We start from the raw sequence: 22,459 nt of genomic DNA, 5'->3' as shown, positions 1-22,459 counted from the left end.
TACTAGAAGTGGCCTTGAAAAGCAGACCCTCCATATGTGTCTTGAAAACTAGAGCAGTCATTGGCAGATGGCAGCAAAGGCCCTGTGGGTGGTGGCAGGTGCGTCGGCGATAAGGTAGGCCATCCTGTAGTTGTCAGCATTACCAAGTCTGGCCTCTGGTGGGTTGGGATGAGGTCCAGGGGAGGAAGTGTTGGGTTGTGAAAGAATGCTCTACCCCATGGAAGCATGGAGTCAGAGGTAATTATAAGAGTTGTTTAGTTGAACTGGCTTCTATTAACTATGGAAAGCCATTAAAAAAAAAAAATGAAAGGCTCATCGGCTATCAACTTGTGGCGTGTTCTGAAAACCAGAGGGCCTTCACAGTATAGTTTAAAGAGACGGGCCTGCAGCTGCTGGGTAGAATGTGCTGACATTCACATTTTGTGCAAGAGCTTCAAAGCCATGAAGGAGATAAGCTGCCTTCTGGGCTGGCTTTCCTTGCCAAAGTCAGGGCTTTTGTCAGCACAGGAAAGGACTTGGACCTGGGTTAAAGACAGGATCTTCATCCCTAGTAATGTCCTGGATGCTTTGAGCAGCCAGCCGCCATCCCCTAGCTGCGAGAGTGCTGCTGTTTCCTGAGAGTCTCTTTCCATGCAGAGACTATACGTGATGCAGATGTCTCAGGAGATGGTATTTGTTAACCAATGTCCCAGCTCCCCTCGTTTCCAGACCAATGATTAGGGTCCTATGACAGCCCAGCCTGAATAGGGGATTATAGTCTCTGTTGTGGGAAGAAATAGATTACTCACTGAATAATTTCAAGACCTGGCTTAGCATATACCAGCGAAATAGCAGCAGGGGTGGCTCTTGAAGGTACTGGACCAGGGCCGTGGCTGAAAAGTTTAATGTCCTGGTAAGGAGGTCTGGGTTGTTCCTAATTCGCTGCTGGGATAGTCCCCTGGAGTTGAGACCTGGTGATCACCGGACCAAATGAGGAGAAGATACCAGAACTGAGCACACGGAAAAAGCTACGACTCTTCCCAGAGATCCCAAAGAGACAGGAGGTCCCAGAGCAAACTGTTGCTCCTCCCATCGGAGAGACCAACAAACAAATACAGAGAGCCACAACTTACTGGGAAACCAGGGAAGAGAAACTTGTTCTATAACTGGCAAATTGCTGGAGGTTCGGTGTAGATGGCTCTGAGAGTTAAAAACTCCAGGGTGACCCAGTCACCAAGGACCCCCATACTTTTGTGAGTTTTATCTTCAGGAGCTCAACCTGCTTCTCAGTTTCAGAGAAAAATCCTCTCATGCTTCTAGCAGGTGGTGGTGGAGAGGTGGGGAGAGGAGGGGAGGGATGATTTTGCAGTACAGCAGAGCACTCTGTTCTTCATAAGGCCTGCCCCTCAGGAGAAACTGCTTAACCAGAGCCTAACTGACTTGGAGGAAGGGAAATACCCAACTCAAGCCCAGTCTAGCCATCCTGTCCCACCTAGGGGTATGTGTGTGTGGCGGAGGGCGTCAGAGTTGCGGAGCTGAGAAGCAGTGTGAGGTTTATAGTCCAGGGGCATAGGTACACTAAAAGACAAACCTGGCCATACCATGAATCACTTCCCCTCCTCCACACCTCATTGGCACATTACTAAAGGCCTATTTACAGCAGTTCCTTTCACCCATCATGTTTGGCCATGAAATGACAAGTATGAAACATACTGAAAAGCGAAAAACTCACTGGAGAAAAAGAGCAAGCACCAGAAGCAGATCTGGCAGGGATATTGGAATTAACAGACGTGGGAATTTAAAACAACTATGATTAATACGTAGGGGCTGTAATGGATAAAGTAGACAGCATGCAAAAACAGATGGGAAATGTAAGCATAGAGATGGAAATCCTACAAAAGAACCAAAAATAATTGCTAGGAATAAAAACATTTCATTAACAGAAATGAAGAATGTCTTACGGGTTTATCAGTGGACTGTGCATGGCAGAGGAAAGAATCTATGAGCTTGAGGATATATCAGTAGAAACCTCACAAAGTGAAAAGCAAAGAGAACAAAGACTGAAAAACAACAGAATATGCAAGGTCTGTGGGACAGTGATAAGAGGTATAACATAAGTATGATGGAAATAGCAGAAAAAGTGAGAAAGGAACAATAGAAATATTTGAGACAATAATAAACTGAATATGTCTCCCACATTAATGTCAAACACCAAACCACAAATCCATCAGTCACTTGGGTACAATGGACATCTTCAGACTTCATCTTCAGTTGCAGACTACTTCAACAGCTGACCACATTTTTCTCAAGCTCATCTGGAACATTCAAGATAACAGATAAGTCACATTCTGGGCCATAAAACACACCTTAACAAATTAAAAAGAGTAGAAATCATCATACAATGGCCTGCTCTCAGACCACAACACCATTAAACTAGAAGTCAATTTCAGAAAGCTGGGAAAATCCCCAAATACTTAGAGATTAAACAATATACTTGTAAATGATACCCAGGCCAAAGAAGAAATCTCAAGTGAAATTAAAAAATATTTTGAACTAAATGAAGGTAAAAACACAACTTAAGATTTGTGGGATGTAGCTAAAGCAGTGCTTTGAGGGAAACTGAGAGTGATTGAATGTGTCTATTAGAAAAGAAGAAAGATCTAAAATCGGTCTGTAAAGCTTCCAGCTTAGGAAACTTTAAGTAAATTAAGCCTAAAATAGGCATAAGAAGAGAAATAACAAGAATTAGAGCAGAAATCAATGAAACTGAAAACAGGAAATCAGTAGAGAAAATCAATGAAACCCAAAAGCTGGTACTTTGAAAAATCCTAGAGAAGGGAGAGATCTTTAGAAGCCACCAGACCATCACCAGCCATGTTCTTCCCTGGGGCCATTTGCAGGTTCTGGCCTTGAGTTGAGGATCAGATTTGGTGCACCTAGAAGGATCCTATGGGGGCAAAAGAGAAACCAGCAAAACATTTGGCAAGATTGTGCAGGGCTAGGGTGATGATTTGGAAACTTCAAGATCCCTAATGGCACAGCTGGATTTACATTTGTTGAATTCTTAGGCTGTCTGCGGGGCGGGGAGTTTTAGTAAGAAAACTGTTGTATCCTATAGAGCTAATCGGGTTTTCTGTTTCTTCTTGTGTGAGCTATTATATAGCTGAAGACATCAGGTAAGTGCAAACTGGGCTGAGCATGCTTAGTTTATAAACTTCACAAATGTACAAAGGTCTCGCCCTTGGAGTGGAGGGAATAAAGGGGTGGACGGAGGCCATTCAAGGCTGAGAGCCCAGAGGCTTCTCAGAGCAATCCTCCTCCTCCCACACTTTTGCAGGTTGTCCATCTGTCTCACACATAGGGTGGTTTCCATGCGCTCCGTGCAAGGATCCCACTGTGTAGGCAGGGTCGAGACTCTTGCCCCATTTTATGGATGAGGATTCTGGGTTTGAATAACTTGTCCCAAAGGATGCAAGTGCCAGGTGCCTGAGCTGGATTGGAAACCCATGACTCCAGTTCTCTTCACTGGAACATGGCTGATCATTAGGGATAAAACAACCAAGGAATGTGGGCCCCATGAGAGCCGAGAACTTGGTGGGGTGGTATATTGCCTCTCCCAGCATCATTTGCCCCAGGGCCTGGCACACAAGGGTGGAAGCTGTACTTGTTGCATGAATGACAGCATCAGGCCAACAAGCTTTGAAAAGGAACAAAGGACTTTCCTAATGAGGGTCACTGAGGCCAAAGTTCTAGGCCATTTGGCTTTGGCTTTGATTAAGGGTCTGAGACTGCCTTTGCCATATTTTTGGAGATGTGTACCCTGGATGCTCTTACCTTTGGAGAGAGTGTGGAAAGTTCTCTGCCTCCACAGGCAGGCCACATTTCTGTTGACACGGAACAGCAGAACTAAAAGGAAACAGCTGTGCAGGGTGAGGGGCAGGGGTGGGGGATGGCTCCTCGTTGAGCCAGAAGTTTGCATGTTGTTTGGGCTGACATGGGTGGGGTGGCCAGAGATTGTTTTATATAACTCAAGACTTCCAACAGCCTTGGAGATAGAAAAAAACAAAACTTAAAAGCTGAAATGTGCCTTTTATTTTTTATTTTTTAAAAATATTTTTATTTATTCATGAGAGACACACAGAGAGAGGTAGAGACACAGGCAGAGGGAGAAGCAGGCTCCATGCAGGGAGCCCGATGCGGGACTCGATCCCAGGACCCTGGGATCACGCCCTGAGCCAAAGGCAGACGCTCAGCCACCCAGGTGCCCCTGAAATGTTCTTTTTAGAGCTCTCTTCTGATTTTTTGGCCTCCGGGCTTTGTTATCGAGATCATTCTTTGAGCAGGGAAATTGACAAAAAGACTGGACCCTGGGGGCGATGTGTTGGGGGGGGGCACCCCTCTCCTGGCTGAAACCACCTCCGAATTGCTCTCTTCCCACTGACTGAGGCCTCAGGACCAAGACCAGCAGAGGGGATCCTCCTTCTGAGAGGAGGAAACCGTAGACTCCACCAGGGCTGTCAGTGGGTGCACCGCAGGTGGCCACAGTGGGGGCCCTCGCCTGGCCAGGGACGGTGGGTGGTGGATGAAGGGGAGCCGGATACTTAATGGCTGTGAGCTCAACATTGACATGGTTGCTACAAAGAGCCCGTGAATCTGTCTTTTTGAAGAGTGAGCATTCCGACTACAGGCAAGCCCCTTGACATGTTTTGTTCCAGAGCTTTGCCACAATGAGGACTTTAACAAGCAGAATTCTGTCTAAAGGTGATTTTCCAGAAGGTTAAAAAAGGTCCGGGAACCATATTGTAGAGGAACGTGGGAGAAAAAGGAGAAAGGCACACAGAGAGGTCACAGTGGCCAATGTCAGATGTTTGTGGGCCTCTTCCAGGCCTGCCCCCTGCCTCCCTGCGGGGGATCTTTGCAACAAGTCAGCTCCTTTGCAGAGTGGGGAGCTGCTGGTCCTGGGAGGGGGACACCTGAGAGGCTGAATGGAAAGAAAGGGGCATCCCACGTTGAGGGACGGTTATACCAGACTGCAGCTTCCAACCTGCTTTTTGACACAGAGGGCGAGAGACAGTGAGCCACGTGCATTTTTTCAGCAATTAAAAAAATGAGGAAATGCCAAAATAGGGTTATAAAAATAGTGATATATTTTAGAGACTTAAAGATTTATTTATTTATTTGAGAGAGAGGGTGGGGGAGGGAGGGAGAATGTGAGGGGGTGCGGTGGAGGGGCAGAGGGAGAGAGAATCTCAAGCAGATTCCCTGCTGAGCATACAGCCCAACTCAACAGGGAGCTTGTCTCACAACCCTGAGATCATGACCTGAGCTGAAACCAAGAGTTGGATGTCCATCCAACTGAGCCACCCAGGCGCCCCCAAAATAGTGATATATTTTAAATATTTACCTTTAGGGATGCCTAGATGGCTCAGCAGTTGAGCATCTGCCTTTGGCTCAGGTGATCCTGGGTCTGGGGATCGAGTCCCATATTGGGCTTCCCGCAGGGAGCCTGCTTCTCCCTCTGCCTATGTCTCTGCCTCTCTGTGTGTCTCTCATGAATAAGTAAATAGAATCTTAAAAAAACAAAGCAAAAAAAGTTTACCTTTAATGAAATTGCACCTTTAACACAGACAAATAGGATTCAGGGCAAATGCTATTCATAAGATAGGACTCCCCTTTAAAACATCATCCTGAGTGTGTTACAGGCCCTGGTGATGGGTACAAGTTTAAAGTGTGTGATGGTGTGTGTTGGGACGCCTGGGTGGCTTGGTGGTTTCGCTTCTGCCTTCGGCCCAGGGCATTATTCTGGGGTCTTGGGATCGAGTCCCACGTTGGGCTCCTTGCATGGAGCCTGCTTCTCCCTCTGCCTATGTCTCTGCCTCTCTCTGTGTCTCTCATGAATAAGTAAATAAATAAAATTTTTTTTAAAAAGTGTGTGATGAACTTTTCTCTCGGGGCTGTCGGTATATCACCCAGGCTGTATAGACCCTCCTTGGGTGCCAGGCCTAAACCTGAGGACGCCTCAAGACAAAAGACATCCCCCCTGCCCTGGTTTTATAATAAGTCATTGTAACAGTGAGGTGACTCCTAATCACTTGTAGAGGAGCTCTGTGTAGTGCACGCACACATGCACACATGTACACACGCATGCACACATGCACATACACACCTGTGAAAAGCTACAAGATATTTGCTCACTACTTACTAGAAAGCTCTCTACAAAAGCCTCCTTCCTGGAGAACAGAGAGTTCACTTGTCAGGTTAATAGGAAAGAGGCGCACTCTCCCAGTGAAAGTCTGATCCCGCCTTGCTTGGGAGCCAATGGGGGACAGAGGCCTCATGTGTCCCTGCTACCTCCTCAGGCCCCCCAGTCCAGCCCCAACACTCTCCCCACAGTGGGGTCTGATCACAGCCCTCCTAGCTTGGTTTATTTTTTTGGCGTCAATTCTCTCAATCTGGGTCCAGAGTGTTTTTAGGCTCCTAGATCTGCCCTTTCGACATCTCCAGCCTGCTTGCTTTCCCACCTCCACCCCGCCCGCACCCCTCCCGCTAGTGTTCAGGATTGAGAATGTGCAGTGTTTCCTCCACCAGAAGCTCCAGAAGCCCGGTCCGCATTCCTCTCCTCCCCTCCCTCCCCTCCCTCCCCTCCCTCCCCTCCCTCCCCTCCCCTCCTCCCCTCCCCTCTGAGGCCCTTCCTCAGCTGGGGGCTGCCTTCCTTCCTGCCCCTGCCCCACTGCATGAGGTGTCCTGTGAGACCTCACTGCAGACCTGATGGCACAGTGGTCCCCTCCTGTTGAACCCCCAGGATCCAGTCACACTGCAGAGCGGGTGAGGGGCTGATGGGACGCTAACAGGTCCAGGCACATCCCGACCAGCATGGCTCGTGTGTGGCTCCTGCACGACCACCCAGAGCAGGGCGTCAGCGTTATCGGGCTCCTCTGGGGAGCCTGCTTCTCCCTCTGCCTGTGTCTCTGCCTCCCTCTCTCTCTCTCTCTCTGTGTGACTATCATAAATAAATAAAAATTAAAAAAAAAAAAAAAAGAATGTGTGCCCTTCGGCCCCCAGCTGCGTCCGGAGACAGGGGCCCAGCTGCCCCCTAAAGCCGGTGTGCTCGGAGGATGGAGAGGCGGAGCCCCCTGGCACTAAGGGCACTCGCCACCCCGCAGTGCCCCAGGCCGCCAGCTGGGGGGGGGCCCCGCAGAGGACCCCCCCCCCGCCAATCTGATGGCAGGCTCCCTTGGAAGAAAAGCCCAGTCACACAATGCTGTATTCTCTTCGCCAACAATCTTAAGCTCACAGGAAATTGGCAATTCCAGTGTACGGAGCGTTTGTCCCCCTGAAGCCCCGGGGAGTTAGGGTGTCAGCGCCAGGCCTCAGCGTGCGTCTCCTCCAGGCCAGGCGGCTCCCCACGAGGTCACAGCATGCGGTCCCCACCGAGACAGCAGCAGGGTCGCCTCACGGCCAAGAGCTCCTTGGACCCGTGGGTTTCTCTGTTCGGGGCTGTCCAGAATCGCAGGCCGTTTGCCGCTCTGTGCCTTTGTCTCCTTCAGTCTGAAGCAGTCCCCTCCGTCCCCATCCGGCCAGTTTTGAGGAACCCGGGGCCGTCGTTTTGTAGAAGGCCCTCAGCCGGGCCCCCGCCGCGGTTCTTTGGCAGGAATCTCTGGCCCAACAGAGAGACGTGGTGCTGCGTTCCCTCCAGGAGTCCAGGGGGCCCGCGCGCCTTCCACCTGCGCCTCGATCCGTGATGCTTACTTGGGTCACTTGATTGATTAAGCAGCGTCTGCCCAGCTTCTTCCCTGCAGGTCACTCTTCCCCTTGTAAGGGACACATGTCTCGTGGGCAGGTAACACGAGGTTCAGAAAAGATCCCGTTCCTCCTCTGATTATCGGAGCATCCACGTGCTTACCTGTGGGTGTGCTCCAGGGTGCCCACGTCATTGTCGTCATTGTCGCTTTCATGACTTTGCTGACCTTTGGGCCCTGGAAGCTCCCCCAGCTCGCCCCTGTGTGCAGTTACCGGGCGTGTTCCCATCATCCCTTAAGCACTCTCCTGCTTTCTGGCAAAACAACTTGTTCTGGGCTCCTTTTCGACTTTCCCTGCCCCAGCCCTGGAATCAGGCACGTCTCCCTCCCCGGTGCTCTGGTTCCTTTTAGTGGGAAGCTGGATTGAGAAGCCAGTCAGTCCTTGGACCCTAGGGCGGCTGGGGGCCATGGAGGGGTTGCTCCATGGTCGTTCCAGTGACAGCTAGGGAACAGGCGTGCACGTTTCCATCTAAATTTAGAGGTTCAGGGCAGCCCCGGTGGCGCAGCGGTTTAGCGCTGCCTGCAGCCTGGGGTGTGATCCTGGAGACCTGGGATCGAGTCCCACATCGGGCTCCCTGCATGGAGCCTGCTTCTCCCTCTGCCTGTGTCTCTGCCTCTCTCTGTCTCTCTGTGTGACTATCATACATAAATAAATAAAAATTAATAAAAATAAATTTAGAGGTTCATCTTTATATGTTCAAGTCCACAATTACACACCGATGGCTCTAATTTTAATCCTACACCACGTGATTCATTCTAGTTTTCTCTCTCTCCATGTTTGTACCTCCCTTCTCTGATGAGGAGTAGCCTGGCTCCCATTGTCTGGAGCAGATCTGCTTATTTGATGGGTGGTGCCCTGTGTGCAACCTACCCCTCATCCCTGCCACCCCCCACCTCCCATGCAGGATCTCCCTCTCCTCGCTTGGACTCCCACGCTCCATGCAGGGCCTCTGCCTCCCTCCACCCTGCTGGGCCAGGACAGTCTTTGCTCCCTGCTCCACCTTCGATAGCATTCTGGGGCACCGTGGCTCCCACCTCTCCCACTGTGGTCACCTCTGCTTCAGGATAGGTTGCTCGAGAAGCAGAACATGAAGCAAGGAGAGGATTCCCTGGTATTTTTAACCAAAGATACACCAAGTGTATCGAGACAGAACCACAGAATAATCATAATAAACATTCTACAAAATCAGGCAGTGAGGCCCAGGTCACGCTGTCAAGAGGCCTCGGAGTGTACCTGTTTTGGAGTTGCCCCACTTGAGTTCGGATACCAGTGCTGCCCCAGGGGAGCTGGGGCCAGTTCCTTAGCCTCTCTGAGTCTCAGTTTCCTCAAATGTAAAATGAGGGGATGACAGCAGCTTCCCTCCTGTTGCTGGCGTGAGGCCTCCGGGAGCTAATGCCAGGGAAGGGCATGCCCCTGCACCTGCCCACCCTAACTGCTCAACAGATGTGAGCTCTGACAACGATCGTGTTTTTCAGAATTCTATAAAAAACAATGATTCTGTATTAGAAGGCAGGGCCAGGACGCTGGGGGGGTGTTCCCCGGGCAGTGAGGCGCTCCCAGGCCTTCCTCCTTTGCAGGCTTTTGTTGGCAGGCCCGCAGACGAGTCTGGGAGGGTTTCCTGGACAGAGGACCCTGTGGCTGTTGCCTTAAGACGTGCAGGCCAGGCCTCAGCTGCCACTGCTCTCCGACCCAGGCCGAAGCAGGCAGCAGCCCCAGCCAGTGCACCAGCATGGAGCTTTGGGGTGCCTACCTGCTCCTCTGCCTCTTCTCCCTCCTGACCCAGGTCACCGCCCAGGAGTCCACCCCCAAGGTCAAGAAGGCTGTAAATGCCAAGAAAGGTAAGGAGGGGGACAGGGCTCCTCCCCATCTTCCAGGGAGCTGGTCAGCCTGTCCTTCACTGCTCCTGATGCTCCTTCCCTTCATTTTCCTTCTTGATAAGTCCAGGGAACTTCAGGGAAGTTCCCCCGAAGCCTGGGAGAGTTCTCCGGTACCAGGGGCAGTTGTGAGAATTGTAAGGATCACTGATTCTCGGAGTGGGAAAGAACTTTCCAGATCATCTAAACCCACACCCACTCCCCCCATCTTCACTCCCCAAATATTTTAAAGAAATGAAACCTTGGGTTTGGCAGTGCCAAGGGGCTCTGCTTTGTAACCTCCAAGCCTGGGGTTACTCCATTATAAAATGGGGATAGTGGCATTTGCTGAAAAGCTTCTGGTTAGGATTTAATGCTACAAAACATGCAAGTGCCCAACGTGGTGCCTGGCACTTGCAATATCCCCAATGCACAGGGGAAGAAGGGACCCAGTTAATTCTCTGTGTGACAGCGTATCACACAACCTTGAGAAAACAGAAATGGGGGAACCACAAACCAGGATGCCAGAAGCGGGTTTGCACTCCCTCTGTTGCCTCTGGGTTTGGGGTGTCCTTGGGTTGCCTTGGCTGCTGCAGAGCCTGCCCTTGGAGCCCTGCCTGGGGTGAGGTCACCCCAGGGTGTGTTGAGACAACATGAGCGAAATGCCATGGCAATGAACCGGGCTGTCACCCCCACAGGGCTCCGAGGCTCGAGGCTCGAGAAAGAGTTCCAGGGGATGAGAATGTGGATTTAGGCAGAGAAAAGGGTGGCCAGAGCCAAGAGCCTGGAAAAGGCAGGGCAAGGGGGCGTGGGCCGCCCTCAGGCCCCTCTCTGAGCCTCCTCTGTAAACAGACAGCTGCCTGTAGGCCATGGACTAGTGGAGTGTGGGAAGGTGCCTCAGGACAGCAGAGACCCCCAGGGCTGTGACAAAGAACAGAGCAGCTGCGGTGTTGACAGATAATGACCTCCAAGATTCAGTTTATAAAGTTAATGACAGAAAATCCAAAACAGAATGGACACCATGCCGATGCCACATTTACTTTGAAAAGTGGGCTTATATACAAATATGCATTTGCTTGTATATTCATAGATATTTTTTCTGGAAGGATCCATAAGAGTCAGTGACAGTGACAACCTCTGAGAAGAAAAACTGGGGAGCTGAAGGCAATCTCCGTCGGAAAGGAGACTAATGTTTTGAACTGTTTGGGTTTCTTTTTCTTTTTTTTTTTTTTTAATTTATTTGTGATAGTCACAGAGAGAGAGAGAGGCAGAGACACAGGCAGAGGGAGAAGCAGGTTCCATGCAGGGAGCCTGACGTGGGATTCGATCCCAGGTCTCCAGGATCGCGCCCTGGGCCAAAGGCAGGCGCTAAACAGCTGCACCACCCAGGGATCCTCTGGGATCCTCTGGGTTTCTAAAAAGTTATATGCAGATGTTACCTTCTAAAAAATTTTCATTAAAAAGAGTCAATATCACGCACAATTGTGTCCACAAGTATTCGCTAAAATTGCCACCTAGGGAGGTTCTTTGTAGGGGAGGCACAATTCCAAAGGCAAATTATAGGATTTTTTTAAAAAAAGATTTTATTTATTTGTCAGAGAGAAAGAACAAGCAAGGGGAGTGGCAGGCAGAGGGAGAGGGAGAAGCAGACTCCCCCCTGAGCAGGGAGCCCAACGCAGGGCTCAATTCCAGGACCCCAGGATCATGACCTGAGCCAAAGGCAGATGCCTGACTGAGCCACTCAGGCACCCCTAGAATTTTTAAATGTAGAAAATAGTTGCTAATTTCTCAAGTACCAGAGATTTATTTAATCATTCAAATCATTTATTAAAGCATGTGAAAAAAGAGGTCAGACCAGATGGTGGCTTGGCGCTCTGCAGCTGTCACACTCGAACTTGGCCCCAGGCGCTCTCTGTGGAGGTGGCCCCTGGAGACCCTGGGCCCTGAGGCCTGCAGAACAGCTGACAATGCCGGTGGAGCCTTCTGTCCAGCCCTGACCTTTTGCTGGAGCCCACTTCAGTGTTCTCTGACTTGCCCTGGGTTTTCTTCCTTCCACCCACTGTCCACATACACAACAGATGCTTCTAGACTGCTTCCCTGCAGAAGGGCCGATATATGCGCTGAGCAGCCTAGCAAAGGGACACCACCGCGCCCTTAAGGTGCAAATCGGCCCGAGAACCTCGATGGTTCTCACTCGGGCACCAGCACCATCTCAGGAGTACATCACAATCCAGAAGGCTGGTCCTTCTGGAAAGGCGGGATCTGGGGTCAGGGGCCCAGGCAGCATCTGCCTCTTCCACACATCTCCAGTGACTCCAAGGACCCGCCAGGATTGAGATTCTTAGGACTAATCAGGGTGTAGACCCAGAGCACACAAGGGGAGGGAGTCCAGAAGAGAGGCTATCCATTGGGGCTGCTTGGAGCCTGAGGGTGAGGCTGTGTGCAAAGCCCCCACCTTGGCCTCCGGGTCAGGGGACAGCCCTGGGTGCTTCTGGGAGCTCATCTGCTCATGGTGGGAGGTGTAACCCTGGCCGGCTACATAGGGGTCAGCAGGAGGCGAGGCGTGTGGGGGAGGCGCAGGTGGCTGGAGCTCTAGTGGCCATGTGGCCTCACCTGCCAGGGCAGCTCAGGTGGGCAGGATGGCCTCACAGGGGGTCACAGGCCCTCAGAACAGGGAGACCTGGAAGTCTTTCAATAACATGCATCAGGAATCTGAGGCTCCGAAACAGAGAGGGGTAGCACAGAGCCTCCTGACTCCTTGCCCAGAGCTGCAGAGACATTCCCTCCTCCTACACTCGTCGGGTGGAGCACTGTTGGTGCCTTCCTCCTTGACCAGTCCCCAGAGGGCCCCTTGCACACGTGGGTACCTCGGTGCAAATTACAAAGGCACCCCTCTGAGTTGCCAAATTGTAGAAAGGCACCCCTTTCTCTGATCTGTCTCAGCATAGCCAGGGCAAAGCTTAGGGACTAGACATGAGCCCCCACTCGTCCCCTCTGCTGAGTACCTTTGTGCCGTATGCAACTTGCACAACCTCACCTGGCACCCTGCGCCGGAGCATCACATGACTGGGCACAGAGGTGCCACGAGCTTGCCGAGGCAGAGGCCCAGCACATGAGGCACATGTAACCCTGCCAGGCTAGTTTGCCAGTCCTAAACCCTCCTCCCCCTACCTTTTTTTTTTTTTTTTTTTTTTTGCTTGTTCATCCAGGTGTTATTTCCCTCATATTTGATAAGTTACATCACTAATTTCAGCATATACACATGTTTCTTGCTCGCATTTGTTTCTTGAGATTTCCTTGCAAAAGCATCTTATGAGCGGACAAAGGCTCTGCCCACACCGCTCATGACCTTGGACTTTACACAGGCACAGCTAAATGGACCATGGAAGCGCTTCCCTGCCCTCTACCCCACGCAGCCTTTCCTGAAGCCCTTGGGGTTTCAGTAAGACTGGGGTCCACCCACAGAGCCCTCAGCCTGCACACACAGAGAGACACCTCCCCCCTGCCCCTGCTGGCTCCCGCATAACCAGCTCCCAACAGGCCTCTATGCTCAGGATGGCTCACGTTAGGAACGTGCTCCCGAGCCGTCCCAAGCGTGGGGAGGATCAGACCTGGCGCCACGTGCCCCTGGCTTCGGAACAGGCCTGCTGGCGGCCGGCTCTGCCATCCTCGGCCGCTCGCTTCATCCTGGCTTCGGTTTCCTGCTTGTGAAGCGGTGCTACAGGAGGGAGGGGTGCATTACACGGGTCACATGGGTTGACTGTGAGCCAAGCACTGTTCACACACTTGACCTCTCTCTTCTTCAGAGTCCTCTCAGGTGGGGCTCTTTGTATTTAATTAAATTAATTTATTAATTTATTTATTAATGAGAGACACAGAGAGAGACAAGAGACACAGGCAGAGGGAGAAGCAGGCTCCCCACAGGGAGCCCGATGTGGGACTCGATCTCGGGGCTCCAGGATCACGACCTGAGCTGAAGGCGGCCGTTCAACTACTGAGCCACACAGGTGCCCCTGAGGTGGGGCTCTTATCAACCCATTTCACAGATGAGGAAACTGACTTCAGGGAGGCGGAGCAACTTGCCCCGGGTCACTCACATCCTTGTGACCTCAGAGCCGAAGCACGCGGGCACCTGTGGTGCCATGCTCAGCCCTGGGCTGGAGCGCCTGCCCTTCCGTCCATGCTCTGTTGCTCCAGCCTAGGGAGGTGAACTTGGCAGGTCTCAAGGACATCTGGCTCTGCTTCCTATGCTTTGCTCTCCCCTGGAGCTGGGAGGGTGGTTGGGAGGGTGGGACACTCCCGGCCCCTTCCAACCCCAACCCCATCCGACCCCCAGCAGTTCTTCTAAACCCGTGGATGGGTTTCACTTGAGTCAGACCAAGTGAAGGATACGTTTCTCAGCAGATGGAAAATCACAAGCAGTTACTTAGACTGTCACCAGCAGGGACAGAGAGAAAGTAGACCAAGATAGCAAGGTCTAGGGGCATCCTTTCCCTTGTCCCCTTGGGTGGTTGATGGAGGGCAGGTTTATCCTACCCCGTCCTTGCCCTGCCCCATCCCTACTGCCTTCTTCACATGTTTGAGATTGTCTCTGTCCTAGATGCTGTGATCCCCAAGATGTTTGAGGAGCTCAAGAGCCAGGTGGACAGCCTGGCCCAGGAGGTGGCTCTGCTGAAGGAGCAGCAGGCCCTGCAGACAGGTGAGTGTGGACGGCAGTGCACCAGAGTAGGGCTTGGGCCAGGGCAGCCGCAGTGAGTGTGCTTGCAGCTTCCAGCCAGTACCAGGGCCCTGGCTGTCGGGCCAGCCCCGTAGGCCCAGATTCCGGGCTCAGGGAGCTCCCTCCTCAGCCTGCTTCCTCTCCGCCAGATCCCCTGATTGTGTGTGCAACTGGGAATGTTCTCAAAGGACAGAGACTCTCCCACAAGGCTGCATTAGCACCTACCGGAAGCATGGCCCCAGGAGCAGCCCAGAGCAGGGGCAGCAGCCTTCCTAATGAGCTCCCACAGGACCCTCCACTCCGCCAGCCCCCACAGCCCTAAGGGGCACGTTAGCTTCGCTCCCCTGTGTGTCAGCAAATTTGTGGATGCTGTTACTCTTAATCATCCTAATTATGCCGAGGCAGGACTTCTCATACGTACTTTAAATGGGGAAACTGAGGCACAGAGCGGTCCTGTTCCTTGCCCACGCTCACCTGGCTGGTTAGTGCAGATTAGGATCTGAGCGGGAGCAGCGGGTGCATGCTGGGTGTGAGGAGAGGCGGGTTTCGGTCTTCCGGCCCTGCACTAATCGGATAAGCAAAGCTGGACACGGTCACACAGCTGCAGAGCCTGGGGGCAAGGTCGGGTCTCCTCCGGGGCCACCTAATCTCTCTCTCTCCACCATAGCATCTCAGACTCGCCCACTCCTCTGCCCTGGGGAACACAGAGAATACAGACTGACAATAATAGAAAACATTCAAAAAAAAAAAAAAAAAGATAACACGTGAGCCTGACACTGCTCCAAGGGCTTTATGTATATTAACTTTTAATTTTCTTCCCAGAAAACCCTTGTAGTGGGTTTACTGCTATAACCCCACCTCCATTTTCCACCAGGAAGCTGAGTCTTTTGCTAACAGCGCAAGGGAGCAGAGTCTTGCTCTTAGCTCTGTCGATGCTTCCTCTCCAGTTATCTTCCTGGGACCTGCCTGGGCAATCTATAAATCTCCCTGTGCTCACAGCCATCCTCTAGGCTGTTGCTTCTCTGACAGCATATCCTGAGCTTTGGGCCCTCCCTTGACCTCCAGATCCTTCTCACTGGGCAGTCTGCGCCTGCTTCTTCCCACCCAGGTCTTTCTTTCACCAGGCACACTGGCCATCCTTCTGTCCCTCTAACGTGCCATACTCTGTCCCCTCTACCACAGGGCCTTTGTACCTGCTGTTCTGACAGCCTGAATGGCTCCCCCAAGATCCATCTAATATGCACCTCTAGCATCATCACTGTCTCAAGACTTTTTTTAAAATTAAAAAAATATATTTTGTTTATTATTCATAAGAGACAGACACAGGCAGAGGAAGAGGAAGGCTCCCTGCAGGGAGCCCGATGCAGGACTCGATCCTGGGACCCCAGGATCACGCCCTGAGCCAAAGGCTCAACCGCTGAGCCACCCAGATGCTCCTGTCTCAGGACTTCCTTGTCTCAATCAGGCTCCCAAGTTATAACTCTCACAAAATGATGTTCTTTCCTTCATCATATTTATTGCAGTTTGTAACGATAGATTCCTTTGGTGATGTATGTCTGCCTCCCCTGCTAGGTGATAAGCCCAGGAACACGGGGGCCCCGTTTGATCGCCTTCTCTCCCACCACCTCGCCTACCGCATATCAACACTTGGGAAATTTTTGTTGAAGGGAGGACAAACACATGATTTTGTACAACCTGCTTAATATAGCAGGTAGGGTGAAGGGGCTCTAGAGGGGAAGCGTCCACCATGTTTTTGCTTCAAGTAAATAGAACACCTAACAGTAGCTTAAACAAAAAGTGAGTCTGAAAGAGGGTAGCTGTTAGGTTTTTGTTCAGAAGCCTTGCCTCATGGTCCCAAGATGGCTGCCCTGGCTCCAGACATCATGAGTGCATGCAAAGCAAGAGGTAGGAGAAAAGGTGGCCCGGCCAATCATCAGGCGAGTGAAAGTCTTCCATTTCCACCTTATTGATCAAAGCTCTAGCACATGACCACCTGTAGCTTGGATGCAAAAATGAAGCTTACCCAGCCTCTGTAGTGGAGGCAGACAAGGGGGTTGAGAGAAGGGGGTTGAGAACAGATGTTGACTGAGTCAACCAGCAGTACCTGCCACAAAGGGAATGTTTTTCAGAAGCACAGTGCCATTCCGGGTGTCAGTCTCCTCTGCAGAGAGGAAGGTTGGGGGGAGATTGCAGGGCACGCTCGAAGGTGTCTCTCCCGTCTAAGCTTTGTGCTTGGGCAGAGCCCCTTGAGGTGAGGTGATGTGGTGGGGATTTCCCCCCACAGAGTCCAGGGCGTCTGGCAGTTTCCCCACCCCCACCCCACAGGGCTGCTGATTCTCAGGACCTCCCGGGCTGGCAGGGCCCTTCAGAATTGCCCTGCCTCAGGCAGAGATGATCTGTCTCTACGCTGCCACATCCCCCAGGCCCTGGATGCAGCGTGGGGAGGGGCGTGGCCTTGAGCTTGCGGCTGCACCTGCACCGCCTGGCCTGCTGCACCGGGAGGGCGTGGCCTTGATCTTGCGGCTGCACCTGCACCGCCTGGTCTGCTGCACCGGGAGGGCGTGGCCTTGATCTTGCGGCTGCACCTGCACCTGCACCGCCTGGCCTGCTGCACCGGGAGGGGCGTGGCCTTGAGCTTGCGGCTGCACCTGCACGGCCTGCTGCACCTGCACGGCCTGCACAGCCCAGGGGGGGCCCCCCCGCGCAGCCCAGGGGCCGAGGGGCCGGGGGATCTGGGCTGTGCCTCGGCGGGCGTCCGTCGCAGCCCAAGGCTGGGGGGCCTTGGGGCCTGGGGTGGGGGTCCCCCCGGACCCCGCGTGACGGCCGCCCCCCCCCCCCCCGCAGTCTGCCTGAAGGGCACCAAGGTGCACAGGAAATGCTTCCTGGCCTTCACGCAGCCCCGGACCTTCCACGAGGCGAGCGAGGACTGCATCTCGCGCGGGGGCACGCTGGGCACCCCGCAGTCGGGCTCCGAGAACGACGCGCTCCACGACTACCTGCGCCAGAGCGCGGGCGCCGAGGCCGAGACGTGGCTGGGCCTCAACGACATGGCAGCCGAGGGCGCCTGGGTGGACATGACCGGCGGCCACATCGCCTACAAGAACTGGGAGACGGAGATCACGGCGCAGCCCGACGGCGGCAAGGCCGAGAACTGCGCCGCCCTGGCCGGCGCCGCCAACGGCAAGTGGTTCGACAAGCGCTGCCGCGACAGGCTGCCCTACATCTGCCAGTTCGCCATCGTGTAGGCAGCGGGGAGGCCGGCGGGGTGGCCCGGCTCGCCCCCGCCCCCGCCCCGCCCCCGCCCCCGCTCCTCCTGCAAATAAAGCTGGTGCCGCTGGGCCCCGGGTGGCTGCGCCGGTGCTGGGCCCTCGGGCGGGGAGCTCTGGGGAGGGGGAGGGGGACGGGGAGGGGGAGGGGGAGGGGGGAAGGTGGGGAGGGGGAAGAAGAGGGAGGGAGGAGGGGGAGGAGGGGAGGGGAGGGACGAGGAGGAGGGGAGGGGAGGGGGAGGGGAGTGGGGGAGGGGAGGGGGAAGAAGAGAGAGGGAGGAGGGGGAGGAGGGGAGGGACGAGGAGGAGGGGAGGGGAGGGGGAGGGGAGTGGGGGAGGGGAGGGGGAAGAAGAGAGAGGGAGGAGGGGGAGGAGGGGAGGGGAGGGACGGGGAGGGGGAGGGGAGTGGGGGAGGGGAGGGGGAAGAAGAGGGAGGGAGGAGGGGGAGGAGGGGAGGGGTGGGGAGGGGGAAGAAGAGAGAGGGAGGTGGGGAGGGGGAGGAGGGGAGGGGAGAGGGGAAGGGAGTGGGAAGAAGAGAGAGGGAGGTGGGGAGGGGGAGGAGGGGAGGGGAGAGGGGAAGGGAGGGGGAAGAAGAGAGAGGGAGGTGGGGAGGGGGAGGAGGGGAGGGGAGAGGGGAAGGGAGGGGGAAGAAGAGAGAGGGAGGTGGGGAGGGGGAGGAGGGGAGGGGAGAGGGGAAGGGAGAGAGGGAGGAGGGGGAGGAGGGGAGGGGAGGGACAGGAGGAGGGGAGGGAGGGGAAGAGGGAAGGGGAAGGAGGGGAGGGGAAATGGAGGAGGAAGGGGGAGGGGAGGGGGTAGAGGGAGGAGAGGGAAGGCAAGCCGGACACACACACAGTTCACACCACCAACGGATTCTCAGCAGAGGACAGAAAAGAATGGAGATAGAGAACCCCCCACTGCTGCTGCCTTTTTTCTTTGCATAACTTTTTATTATCCTATAATTTCCCGCTTGTAGAAAAGTTGCAAGAATTCCTGGACACCCTTCATACAGATGTTCCCAATGGCAACATTTCCCCATATTGCTATATCCTTTTATTTTTTTTCCTTAACCATTAAAGGGTGAATTGCAGACATGGTTCCCCTTTACCCCTAAATGCTTCGGTGTATTTACTGACAGAGAGCAAGGATGTTTCCTCACATCAGCACAGCACCATTATCAAAGTTGGGAAATTGCCATCGACATGCTGTTGCCTAAGTTAGCGCCCTGATGTCCATTTCCCTGATGTCCGTCTCCCGGCTTCCCCGTGCTGGAATCCAGCATGCCCTCCCCAGCTCCACGGAAGTGGGTGACACCCTCACCCCCAACCCCTCCTGCTGTGGATCTATTGATAGGATGCACTGACATCTGAGTCCTGCTGGGGGCTGAGGGGTGGAGGGAGAAAAGAGCAGAGGCCGCCTGCTGGAGACTTTGCACCCCCTTCTTCCCCAGCACACCCTGGGGGCTGGCCTAGGAGCCCAATAGGACAGTTGCCAACACCGCCCAACCGGTGTGTCCCCTCCTTCCCACTGCTTACAATAGCAGCTCTCATGTGCTGAGCCAACCAGAGTGCAGGCTCTCGAAGTTATGTTGTATGACTTAAGTCTTATCCACCAGGACAGGATGTGTTATTATCCCCATTTTGTAGAAAAATAAGTTTGAGACTCAGGGAAGTTAAACGACTTCCCTCAGGGTCACACAGCTCCTTAAGTGGCAGAGCCAGGATTTAACCCAGGGCTGATTCCAAGGGCCTTGGGCTTTCTACCACCACTGTGATGCTTGCCTCCTGTACTGGAACTTTCCTGAAATAAAAGATTGGAAAAGTGGCCTAGTGACCCCCAGCAGCTGCTGGCCAGCTCCTGGCATGACCCTTTCCCAGGGGAAGTCTTCCTTGTCCCATCAGTCATGGCATCAGCCCACTATCTAGACATCCACAGCACCTTTTCCTCCCTGTTTTTTGTTTTTAGTGTCTTGCTTTCAGTAATAAATTGATGACAGTTTCATTTGCTCCATGGCCGTGGGGTGAGCTGAGGGAGGTAGCTTCCTGTGAACTGTGTGTCCACTGGGCATTGTCACCGAACACCTCTCCCGTAATCCAATAATTATGGGAAGAGGTAATAAGATCCACGTTAGGAACAGAAACAGGCCCAGAAGGCTGATGGGATTTGTTCAAGACGGCCCAGAGGCAAAGCTGAGACTCAAATCTGGATCTTGCAATCCTCAGTTTTGGGCTTTTAAAAATCCTACTCAGGTATAATCTAGCAGGATGCAGGTGACCCGGGCCTTTTCAAAGTTCCTGAAGTGGGCGGCTGCCCACAAGAGGGCACCGTGTCTCTGCGCGAGGACAGGGATCCCGGTGACGATGCCTCCGGGGCGGGCGGCGAGCACTTCCCGTTTCCAGCAGCAGGGGGCGGTATGGGCCAGAGAATCGCAGGGCATCGCCGATCGGCCACACAGCTCTTGGTTAGGAACGTCCAGACCTGCGGACTGTAAACACGGGGTACACCTGTCCTGGGATCTTGTGTTTTATTTTAACTCTTGATACTTTGTTCCTCATGGATTTTCCTGCATTAATTTTGATTTTTAAAAATCTCCCGTTCAAGTATTATTTAGCATGATTACTGAGATTTAAAAAAAAACTTATAATTTTGTGATTTTTTTTTTTTTTGGTGCTTCCTTAAATTCTGTACCCCAGGCGAGAGAGTGGTTCACACGGTTTTTCACTTATTGGCGTAGGTGTTGAGGTTAGGTCAGTGGTTCTTAGTCCTGGCCAGACATTAGAATCACCTGAGGTACTTAAAGAAAACCCCAATGCCCAGGCTGCACCATAGACCAATTGAATCTGAATCCCTGGGGAGTGGGACCAGGCACGGGGAGTATTTGAAGCTCTCTAGGTGATTCCAAGCCATAGAGGTTGAGAACCACTGGTTACTAGGTTAGGATTTTGAAAGAACCCCATCAGCCCCAGAATATCCTCCTGGGTCTGCCTCAGTCTGAACTTCCTACCATTCTAATCCTTGAGTAGTGGTACCATGCACACTAATCAGTTTGGCCGAAATAAGTTTGGTTACTTTTTTTGTTTTTTTTTTTTAATATTTTATTATTTATTTGAGAGTGAGAGTGAGAGAGAGCAAGAGCTGGGGGCAGGGCAGGGGAAGAAGGAGCCCAATGTGGGGCTCGATCCCAGAACCCCAGAATAATTTTTTATAAAGATTTTATTTATTCATGAGAGACACACACAGAGAGGCAGAGACACAGGCAGAGGAAGAAGCAGGCTCCTGCAGGGAGCCTGATGTGGGACTCGATCAGGCCCTGGGCTGAAGGCGGCGCTAAACTGCTGAGCCACCTGGGCTGCCCCAAAACCCCGGAATCATGACCGGAGCTGAAAGCAGATGCTTAACCAACTGTGCCACCCAGGTGCCCCTGATTACTGTTTTCTATTGATTTTGACAGGAAGTAGAGGTTCAACTTGAAGGAGTTGGTGTAAGTTAATTTCAGTAGCAGGGAGGCATGTTTATTGAGCATGTTTATTCAGTTAGGATTAGATTTAGTTGCAAAGAATGAAAAATCCAAATAACAGGGCCTTAAAACAGAAATCTGGAGGCAGATAGTCCAATGCTGGTATGGTATCTCTATGGTCATAGGGGATTCAAGATTCCTTTTATTTTCCCATTCTACCATAATGTGTGTTTTCTGTCTTTGAGGTCACCTCATGATCCACAATGGCTGCTGGAGTACCGACCATTATTATTCATATTCCAGGCATCAAGTAAAAGAAAATGGGAGCATGGGCAAGGAGGTTCCAGTAAAAGTTCTGGAGCCTCTGTAAAGATTCCTTTAAGGAGCCTTCTCTTTTCCTTATATTTCATAGGCCAGAACTTTGTCAAATGTCTATCTGCAGGGAAGGCTGAGAAGTACAACCCTTTAGGTAGCTACCTTCACTCCCCAAATAAAATCAAACTTCTTTAAGGAAGAAGGGGCAAATGGTCAGTAACTAGCAGTTTGCAGGTGTAGCATGGAGCCACTGCAGACCAAAACTTGACCGTGGAGGGGAACTAGAAGCTAGGAGGAAGACTTAAGTGATTTTGAAGAAGAAATGGTTCATCTGGTTCCCAAAAACTTGTTGCTGTGGGTCTTTCAACAAGAGAAGCTTACTTTTAATGGGCAGCTGGGTCAGGCCCTAGTTCCTTTTCAACAAATCCCTAGTTCCTAAGTATAGCCATCTTAGCCTGACTTTTGGGTCATTTGTCTCCCAGAGCAGCCCTCTTCCTCAAGAGCCCAGACCAAGAAGGCTGTTAACACCCAAGGTGCTGTGCCTGCCCTTGCCTGGAAAGGAGAGTAGATGATTGCTGGTCTGGAGTCAGAAGGCACAGGGCATATCTTGGCAGACCCTGGCTGTGTTCTGTGAAGCTTTCTTTTTTCACTCCACCTGGAGAGTTAGTTGCACACTGTATCAGTTATGGTCTCAGCAGGAAGCAGGGTTCATAGGACTATAAGGAAGGAGGGCAGCCCTTATTTTGCGCGGTTCTGATATATGTGAGTTTCAACTATCACTAATTTCAATTATTTTAAATGACACTAGGCCCTCAAGAAGACGGTTACAATTTCAGTTACGCTGGTATGTTAACTGTGATAAACTGCATGAAGCTTCGATTGCTAAGGTATAGTTGGACTGCTAGCTCTTCATCCAGAAATCACTATGTGAACAGCACATACATAGTAGGATCGGTGACCAATCATGTCACCACTTTCGAAGACTGTGGGTGAGTGGCCACTGCACATCCATTACTCAGTTCATGCACAGACAGCAAAGCATGCAGTTGTGTTGCCTCCTTGTCTCCTACTGATG

General features: G+C 52.5%; 1 protein-coding gene across 1 annotated transcript; it reads left to right on the top strand.

The window, feature by feature from the left end:
• Window positions 1-9,373: 9,373 nt before the first annotated feature.
• Window positions 9,374-17,687, top strand: CLEC3B (C-type lectin domain family 3 member B). The gene is made up of 3 exons (XM_072721096.1): window positions 9,374-9,617; window positions 14,233-14,331; window positions 17,194-17,687. The coding sequence occupies exons 1-3, from the start codon at window positions 9,509-9,511 to the stop codon at window positions 17,592-17,594; spliced, it is 609 nt and encodes a 202-aa protein (XP_072577197.1). The 5' UTR covers window positions 9,374-9,508; the 3' UTR covers window positions 17,595-17,687.
• Window positions 17,688-22,459: the final 4,772 nt, after the last annotated feature.

Source organism: Vulpes vulpes, chromosome 9, assembly GCF_048418805.1.
Source record: "Vulpes vulpes isolate BD-2025 chromosome 9, VulVul3, whole genome shotgun sequence".
NCBI lineage: Eukaryota > Metazoa > Chordata > Mammalia > Carnivora > Canidae > Vulpes > Vulpes vulpes.
This window is presented reverse-complemented; position numbering and strand designations above follow the sequence as displayed.

Coding starts and splice junctions, on each gene's coding strand:
- CLEC3B (XM_072721096.1), top strand. CDS start 9,509: ATGGAGCTTTGGGGTGCCTACCTGCTCCTCTGCCTCTTCTCCCTCCTG. Junction 9,618..14,232: donor GGCTGTAAATGCCAAGAAAG/GTAAGGAGGGGG, acceptor TCTCTGTCCTAG/ATGCTGTGATCCCCAAGATG. Junction 14,332..17,193: donor GCAGCAGGCCCTGCAGACAG/GTGAGTGTGGAC, acceptor CCCCCCCCGCAG/TCTGCCTGAAGGGCACCAAG.